The following is a 9,751-nucleotide window of genomic DNA, read 5'->3' on the forward strand; positions in this document are numbered from 1 at the left end:
TTCCTTCCTTCCTTCCTCCCTCCCTCCCTCCCTTCCTTTTCTTTCTTTTCTTTCTTTCTTTCTATTTTTTTGAGACAGAGTTTCGCTCTTGTTGCCCAGGCTGGAGTGTAATGGCGTGATCTCGGCTCACCACAACCTCCGTCTCCCAGGTTCAAGTGATTCTCCTGCCTCAGCCTCACAAGTAGCTGGGACTACAGGCATGTGCCACCATGCACGGCTAATTTTATATTTTTAGTAGAGACAGGGTTTCTCCGTGTTGGTCAGGCTGGTCTCGAACTCCCTACCTCAGGTGATCTGCCCACATCGGCCACCCAAAGTGCTGGGATTACAGGAGTGAGCCACCACATCCGGCATCCTGTACCTCTTTCATAGGTACTGTATGCTTTAGCCCCCCAGATGGGTGCCTCAGGCCACAAGCTGGATGTTTTGTGCATAAAGCGCTTCCCAACCCCAACTCTAGGCTGGTGAACCCATTTTGATATTTAAGGGCAAAACGTTTGCTTGCCTTTGAAGACTTCCAGGAATTGCAGTGACTTCTTCTTCCATAGCTCTCCTATATATGCTAACTGTACCAGCTCCAAGTCCTCCTCCATCTTTCAGTGACAAATTCTTGATCAACCAGTAGCTAGCACAGTTTCTGGTACATGTGTGATAGTCAATAACTCTCTAATGCTTATGGGAATAGAGCTCAGGATCCGCTTTTGTTGGAAAGGGTCCCACCCCATTAGATATCAGATTTAACCAGAAGCTTTCTAAACCAGCTGCAGGGGCGAGGCACGATGGCTCACACCTGTAGTCCTAGCAGTTTGGGAGGCTGAAGGGGGCAGATCGCTTGGGCCCAGGAGTTTGAGACCAGCCTGAGCAACACAGTGAGACCCCCATCTCTACTAAAAATACAAAAAATTAGCCGGATGTGGTGCCATGCACCTGTAGTTTCAGCTACTCAGGAGGCTGAGGTGGGAGGAGCACCTGCGCCTGGGAGGTCAAAGCTGCAATGAGCCATGATTATAGCATTGCACTCCAGCCTGGGCAACAGAGTGAGACCCTGTCTCAAAAATAAACAAACAGTCTGTATACACTTAAAGTATTCAAACCAACTTTTCATGGCATCTAAGCATTTCTATGAAACGAATAGTTTTCATGCTATATTATAGGTATGTACCTGAGACCTTTGATGTGTATGGTGCTGTTTGCCGGCTCCAGTTCTGTGGTTTATAAATCTACTGTCTTCCACTTCAGGTTGTTATTTTACTGATTTGCACCTAATTATAACAGCTGCTTCCATTCTTTCACATATCCCTTTAACTTGCTGATTCTGTGACTTTAAATAAAAGGTGAAGACCCCTCCTCTATAGAGCAAAACACATGACCTGTGGGGAAGTTGCCTTGGGACAGCCTGTCCCACTCAGGCAGTTTCACTTTAGATTCGCAATTCTTTTCTGGATGGTTAAGGTTGATACCTACTGTTTGATAAAGAGTTTTGCCATAATACTATAGAAACACTATATATTCAAGTCTTCACCCAAAGGCTTCAAATACTTTAGAAATGTTTTTTTCTACAACACCCAAAGGTGCTGTTAGCTGGAAAACATTCTCCTTCAAAAGAAGTCAGCTCCCATAGGGATGAGCAATGGTGATCAGTTCTCTTCACCCTTACACTTCTTAGGATGGGTAATTGAGGTTCTCTAGGGAATTCTACCTGCTCACCCCAGGCATGCAAGGGCACAAGAGCCAACACCTGGGGAGAGATAGTCACCTGAGCTCTGGATGTCAATTTGGCTGCTGTCTGAGCTGGATTAAAGACTCGGCGAGAAGACTGATCCTTGCAGAAATTAATATGTCGCTTGGCTGCGGCTTCATTAAACCTCCTCATACAATATGGGCATTGAATATAATCTGAATGTAAAGATAACAAATGGCAATTAACATTTCAAAAACAACTACAGAATTATAGAGTGAACTACATTAAGTGAAATAAGGATACGATGGCTCATGCCAGTAATCCCAGCACTTTGTGAGGGTGAGGTGAGTGGATTGTTTGAGCCCAGGAGTTTGAGACCAGCCTGGGCAACATGGCAAAACCCTGTCCCTACAAAAAATTAGCCAGGTGTGGTAGTGTGTGCCTGTGGTTCCAGCCACTCGAGAGGATAGCTTGAGCCCAGAAGGTCAACGCTGCAGTCAGCTGTGATCATGCCACAGCACTGCAGCCTGGGCAACAAAACAAGACACTATTTCAAATAAGTAAATAAATAAATATATATATAAGCAATGATATGAACTCTGCTCCAACATGAAAGAACAAGGTCCCAAACTCTGGTTTGAGACTATTCCAAAGGAGGAGACATGCAGGGCTCAACTAAAGGACATGGCAGGGAAAAATGTCACAGCCTGTGCATTCATTTCAAGTATGTGCCCTTGAAATGTTTAAGTGATGTACTTTTCCAGAAAAACAAAGAAGATTATACTTAAGAACTTCTCAATGAAATGAATTATTTAGTAAATCCTGTGTAAAGAAAGTAGTTCTAGAATCACAGAATGTTAATATTGATGGCACAGAAGGGCACAGAATATTCAAAACCTAGGTTGTAGTGCTGGGTGGGTCTTACAGAAGTTATGGAGTTACAGAGGGAGATGAGATGTTTCAAAATGTGGGTTTGGGAGATGTGAATGGAAGTCAATGGGACTGTGTCACTGGCAGAAAGACATACTGCTTTTGCAGTGGCTAGATTTTTTTTTTTCACTTAACTACTAAGTGAGCAGGCCATATTCAGGAAGGAGATAGTAATAGGATAAAAGGTGAGGATTCAAAAAATAGAAAAGGGAGAAAAGGAGGGATGATAGGAAAGTTCACCAAAAACAGCTTCAGCTTCCAGAGATGCAATGGCCCAGGCAGCTCCTGTCGGCCTCAGGTTCTTTGTGGTTCTGTATAATATCTTTTTGTCTAAATTCTTCTTTCATTTGCAATTACCAGACATAATTGGCTAGTGAGAGAAATGAGAATTGGGAAAGAGCCAAGATCTTCTTAGAACGTGGAGCTGCTCGTAGCAAAACTAGGTTGGCACCTACCCCTCTAAATCAAGCAGGGATTGATGTTTGCTTTGTTTTGTTTTAGGCACCTTAAAGGGATAACACACTAGATATCAGCAACATAAAACAATCCCCCGCCCCGCACCCCAAGAAGGTTGTGAAACTGCATCAACCTCAAACTCAGTGTAGAACTTGTGTTAGTGTATAGTCAAAATTCCTACATGTGTGGATGGATATTTCATGAAGGGATATTAAGAATTTTTTGTAAGCCACTTTTAAAGCAGTTTGGGGAGTTTTCTATTTGAACAAATCATTTCCTAAAATGTATATTCATAAAATGTAACAATTGTTAAGCACTTACAAATTATCTGGTAACCTTATCCTTTATTTCTTACTCCATCCAGAAGGCAGTACCTCATCATTCATTTAATACTGATTGAGCATCTACTTGGTGCCAGGTGCTGTCTTACACCTGGGGATGCAATGTCTCTGAAATCAAAGAGTAAGCATTCTAGTACAGAAACAAATAAATAAAAATTTCACACGGAGATAAATGCTTTGAAAAAAACAGAACAGGACAGCATTGGGAAATGATAAAAAGCCCAGTGCTAGAGCTTGCCTGAGTTCTTTACTTAATATCTGTGTGAACTCGGGCAAGTTACCCAACCTCCTTAAGCTTCCATTTTCCCAGCACCTACATATCACCTGTTTCATCAGGTTGTTGTGAAAGTTAACTATGATAATCCACATAAAGGCTTGGCACAGTGGGCAGGGTGGAATATACTAAATGTTTTATAAATGCTAGCTATTGCTATAAGGAAACAGGTTCGGCAAGGTTATGTTTCCAACTACCAAATAGAAGTGAAACTGCCTAGGAAAAAAGTACAATAGAAAGTGCCATTATCATTCAGAATTCATTTACAATGGTTTAGAAGAACCATCTAGAACATGGCTCTCAGCTTGGTGGTTATTTCTTCAATTTTGCCAGCTGGAAATCGAAGTCTTACATAAGAAATGCCGCAACCATAAACCCTACTCACATTAGGCAAAGACAATGATCATGGCAATACTGAGTAGCTTCCTCAATCCCACTTGCTCATTCACTCACTGCCACCCTTCTGTGTGTTTGGTACTACACATCACCATGGAGACAGCAGTTGAAGTCTATTTCTCTGCCAATGAAAATCTCAGAGATGACTAGGCAAACAGACAATTACTCCTTGGTGGGATAAACTGTAGAAGAGGAGGCACTAGGGCCTCTGGGAACCTACAGAAGGAACATAAGTCCCCACCAGAGGGGCAGAGAGCAGGCAGGAGAGGGTCCCGTGGCTGAGCATTCAAGGTTGCTGATTCTATTTATGTTGAACTTCACATACTTTGAGAATTGTTGTGTTTTCTGCAACAATAATCTGAACCCAGCATGACCGAGTTACTTGTTCTACTCTCAGTTCAATCGGAGTCACCTCTCTTCCTCTATCAATAATGTTTTCAGAAAATCACCACGTCCTATTTATTTCAATAGGTAATGATTTTAAAAGTCAGAGTACAAATGAATTCTTATGAGGAATATGGTGGCCAGATCTCACAGAAAAGTGGAAAACCAAGCATTATTTTAAAATGCCAACATTGTGCTGTATATCCATGTCTATGTAGCTATATAAAATGGTAACTGAATGTCCCAGGTCTCACAGAAAAATAACAATTATAAATATTCTATATCACTGTCCCCATAAACTGTCACAGTATCCGAGAAATTTAAATCATTGACAGGCTTAGCTAAGTCACTAAAAAGCAGAATATAGGCATGTCTCAAAAACTGAATCATGAAAATAGGGAATCATACTGAGAAAAAAAGGGAAATTACTGGCACATTCATGCATATTAGGGCATGTTATATATAATTCTTGTTATATGCATATAAATTCTCTCATACTGGCTGGGCACAGTGGCTCATGCCTGTAATCCCAGCACTTCGGAGGGCCGAGATGGGTGGATCACCTGAGGTCAGGTGTTCAAGATCAGCCTGACCAATATGATGAAACCTCGTCTCTACTGAAAATACAGAAATTAGCTGGGCGTGGTGATGGGTGCCTGTAATCCCAGCTACTCAGGAGGCTGAGACAGGAGAACTGCTTGAACCTGGGAGGTGGAGTTTGCAGTGAGCTGAGATCCTACCATTACACTCCAGCCTGGGCAACCAGAGCGAAACTCTGTCTCAAAAAATAAAAGAAAGAAAAACAACAACAACAACAACAGCAAATAAATTCTCTAGTACTTAAGCCTGAGAATTCTGGGCTAATATAAAATCCCTGCACAAACAAAATCATCCAGTTGTGGTGAAAATGTTGGGAGTGTATATAATCATTTGGTTTGTTGCATAAAATTATGTTAAGGGCACAAGAAAGAAGTTCATTATAAAATGATATGTTAGCATAGAAATATAAAGAAAAGAAAAATAAATTAAACATTTGATGAGGCCTTACAAAAGGAATTTTTTTTGGAGAAACAATAATCCCTACATTTTAGATCCAAGTTAGATCCAAGTTGGATCTAAAATGTGAGAGAAATTCACACAGCAGGACATCTGACATGGTTTCACTTACTCAATTAAAGAACCATAAGGTAGCCATCAACCCTGTAGCTTCTGATCTTAACATGAATATATTTCTTATAAAAGATGTTTTTTGTTATATGAAACTTGTTACCAAAGTACTTACATTATTACTAAAATCACAGCACAGATCTTTCTACTGAATATCTTAAGACAACACATTATTTCAAGATATATTTTCATTAGCACTCAATAAAAGGGAAGCAAATATGAGGATTATTTTCTGGTATAGAAGTTCAGATGACTTATTTTTCAGACGATTTTATAGTATGACTACACTGTGGCTTTTCGTTTTTGCACTTTCTTAAATAGTCTTTTTGAGGAATAATTTACACACAAGTAAATGCACCTATTTTACATGTACAGTTCAATGAGTTTTGACAAATGTATCCATTTTAACCACCCTAATTAAAATATAGAACATTTTCATCACCCCAGAAAGTTCCCTCATGCCCCCTTTCAGTCAATATTTTGCAAAACCCAGTCTCAGGCAACCAATTATCCATTTCCTGTTACTATTCATAAGATTTCCCTGACCTATAATTTCATATAATAGAACATCTATGTTACTGCATGTATTTCCTTCTTATTGTTGAATACTAGTCTATTTTGTAAATATTCCACAATCTGTTTACCTATTCAATTGTTGACAGATATTTTTAGTTGTTTCCAGTTTACACTATATGAATAAAGCTTGCTTATGCTAAATGAATAAACATTCATGTAAATATTTTTTATGGACACGTTTCATTTTTTGTATAAATATCAAGAAATGGAATTGCAGTATAGGCTAAGTGTATGTTTAACTTATTAAGAAAATACCAGTGCAAAGTGGTTGTACTATTTTATACTTCTATCAGCAGCATATGAGACTTCCAGTTGGTCCACATCATAGCAAACACTTACAGCGTCAGTCTTTTTCTTCTTTCTTTTTTGAGACAGAGTCTTGCTCTGTCAGCCCAGGCTGGAGTGCATTAGCACAATCTCTGCTCACTGCAACCTCTGCCTCCAGGTTCAAATGATTATCATGCCTTAGCCTCCCAAGTAGCTTGGATTACAGGAGTGAGCCACCATGCCTGGCTAAATTTTTTGTATTTTTAGTAGAGACAGGGTTTTGCCATGTTGGCTGGGCTAGTCTCGAACTCCCGGCCTCAAGAGATCCACCCACCTCGTCCTCCCAAAGTGCTGGGATTACAGGCATTGTATTGTCAGTCTTTAATTTTAGCCATTGAAGTGGATGTGTAGTGGTATCTTATGGTTTTTAATTTGCATTTTCCTAACGAAAATGATGTTCAGTATCTTTTCATGTGCTTATTGGCTATTATTTTGTGATGTGTCTGTTCAAATACATCTCTTGACCTTTTCTGATTGGGTTGTCTCATTATTGAGTTTTAAGAGTTCTTTATATGCTCCTGTTATGTCAGATATGCATATTATGAATATTTGTCTCCCTGTCTGTAACTTGCCTTTTCATTTTTTTTGTTGTTGTTTTCTTTATTGATCATTTCTTCAGACCAGATTCATTTTCTTAAGTCTCAAACTGAAATTTTTAATTTTGGTAAGGCCTAATTTGCTAATTTCCTTTTTTAAAAAAAAATTATTAGTGGATTTTGTGTTCTGCCTGGGAAATCTTTGTTGGCCATTAGTTGTAACAATTATATTGGGTCAATGATCCTTTTTGAATGACCTTTTATATATGGTTGATACAGTTTAGATATGTGTCCCCTTCAAATCTCATGTTGAAATTTGATCTTTAATGTTGGAGGCAGGCCTAGTGGGAGCTGTTTGGATCATGGGGGTGGATCTCTTATGAACAAGCTTGACGCTGTCCTTTTGGTATGGAGTGAGTTCTTGCTCTATTACCTCCCATCACAACTTATTGTTAAGAAGAGCCTGGGCTGGGTGCAGTGGCTCAAACCTGTAATCCCAACACTTTGCGAGCCCAAGGCAGGCGGATTGCTTGAGCCCAGGAATTCAAGACCAGCCTGGGCAACATGGAGAAACCCCACATCTACCAAGAATACAAAAAAATTTGCCAGGCGCGGTGGCATGCATCTGTGGTCCCAGCTACTAGGGAGGCTGAGGTGGGAGGATGGCTTGAGCCTGAGAGGTGGAGGTTGCAGTGAGCTGAGATCATGCCACTGCACTCCAGCCTGGGTGACAGAGTGGGACTCCCTCTCAAAAAAAAAAAAAAAGAAGAAGAAGAAGAGCCTGTCACTCCTCCTTCCCACCTCCTTCCCCTCCTTCTTGCATTCTCTCTTGACATGTGATGCCTGCTCCCCTTCACCTTCCATCATGATTGGAGACTTCCTGAGATCCTCAAGAGAAGCAGATGCCAGTGCCATGCTTCTTGTACAACCTGCAGAACTGTAAGCCAAATAAACCCCCTTTCTTTATAAATTACCCAGCCTCGGGTATTTCTTTACAGCAACACAAACAGATTAAGACAATGGTATAAGAATCAAGGTTCATTTTTCCATATGGATATCCGTTGTTCCACCATCATCTGTTGATAAGACTAGCCTTTCCCCCAGTGAATTACCTTGGCATCTTTTAAGAAAATCGATTACCTACAGATAAGGGGGTATCTGTATCTAGATTCTATTTTCTGTTAAATTGATACACCAACACCAAGTTGTCATGATCACTGTAATGTTACAATAAGTCTTGACATCAGGTAATGTAAATACTCTAATTTTATGCTTTTTAAAAAACTATTTTGCGTATTCCAGATCCTTCCATTTCCGTAAGATTTTTGAATCAGCTAGTCAATTTCTTTCTTTTCTTTTCGTTCTTTTTTTTTTTTTTGAGACTGAGTTTCGCTCTTGTCACCCAGACTGGAGTGCAGTGGCACCATCTCTGCTCACTGCAACCTCTGCCTCCTGGATTCTCCTGCTTCAGCCTCCCGAGTAGCAGGGATTACAGATGCCCGCCACCACATCCAGCTAATTTTTTTATTTTTAGTAGAGGCAGGGTTTCCCTGTGTTGAACAAGCTGGTCTCGAACTCTTGACCTCAAGTGATCCACCCGCCTCAGCCTCCCAAAGTGTTAGGATTACAGGCATGAGCCACCACACCCGGCCAGCTAGTTCTACTCAGCAAAAATAACTTCTAAGTATTTCTATTAGAATTGCATTTAATCCATAGGTTAATTTGGGTAGAACCGACATCATAACACAATCTTGAGTCTTCCAAACCAGAAAAATGGTAAATCTCACCATTTAGTCTGGTCCTCTTTAATTTCTTGAAGGAATGCTATGAGATTTTCATTTTATAGATTCTTCATATATTTCATTAAATATACCCCTAAATATTTACTATTTTTTATGTTATTATACATTTATTACATTTCTTTCTTTTCTTTCTTTTTTTTTTTTTGTTTGAGATGGAGTCTTGCTCTATCGCCCAGGCTAGAGTGCAGTGGTACGATCTCAGCTCACTGCAACCTCTGCCTCCCAGTTCAAGTGATTCTCCTGCCTCAGCCTCTGGAGTAGCTGGGATTACAGGCACCCGCCACTGCACCTGGCTAATTTTTGTATTTTTTTTTAATAGAGATGGAGTTTCGCCATCTTGGCCAGGCTGGTCTCAAACTCCTGACCTTGTGATCCACCTGCCTCGGCCTCCCAAAGTGCTGGAATTACAGGTATGAGCTGCCACGCCCAGCCTTAAATTTCATTGTTTAATTGTTTGTGCCTAGTATATAGAACTACAACTCACCTGTGTATACCTTATATCCTGAAACATTATTGAATTCACTTTAATTCCAGTAGCTTTTTTGTAGTTCCCTAGACTTTTCTATATATACTCATTCATGATTATGTTGTCTGTGACTAAAGATAGTTTTACATCTTCTTCCCCAATTTACCTGCTTTTTACATATAAATATAATATTTTAATTGATTTTTTTTTTGCCTTATTACACTGAGCATTATCAATAGTACAGTGTTGAATAGAAGTGGTCAGAATGAACAACCTTGTTTTTTTCCTGATCTCAGTGAGAAAGTGTTCAGTTTTTCACTATTAAGTGTGATGTTAGCTGTAGATTTCTCAAGGATGACCTTCATGAAGAAAGTTCCTTTATAATTCTATCCTGCTGAGAAGTTTTTTTTTTTTT

At 39.9% G+C, this 9,751-nt stretch overlaps 1 protein-coding gene across 6 annotated transcripts in view; it reads right to left on the reverse strand.

Moving 5' to 3' along the window:
• ZC2HC1B (zinc finger C2HC-type containing 1B) overlaps positions 1 to 9,751 on the reverse strand; it is a 97,062-nt gene that overhangs the window by 60,667 nt on the left and 26,644 nt on the right. For all 6 annotated transcript variants that reach the window (XR_001885352.1, XR_001885355.1, XM_017870972.1 and 3 more), the window contains exon 5: positions 1,757 to 1,896. Coding sequence is in view for 4 of the 6 variants with exons in the window: in XM_017870972.1 (XP_017726461.1) it covers positions 1,757 to 1,896 (140 nt within the window). In the remaining 2 variants the exon portion in view is untranslated. The remainder of the gene's footprint in view (positions 1 to 1,756; positions 1,897 to 9,751) is intronic.

This window comes from Rhinopithecus bieti, unplaced genomic scaffold (assembly GCF_001698545.2).
Source record: "Rhinopithecus bieti isolate Rb0 unplaced genomic scaffold, ASM169854v2 scaffold_1063, whole genome shotgun sequence".
In the NCBI taxonomy this organism is placed as follows: domain Eukaryota; kingdom Metazoa; phylum Chordata; class Mammalia; order Primates; family Cercopithecidae; genus Rhinopithecus; species Rhinopithecus bieti.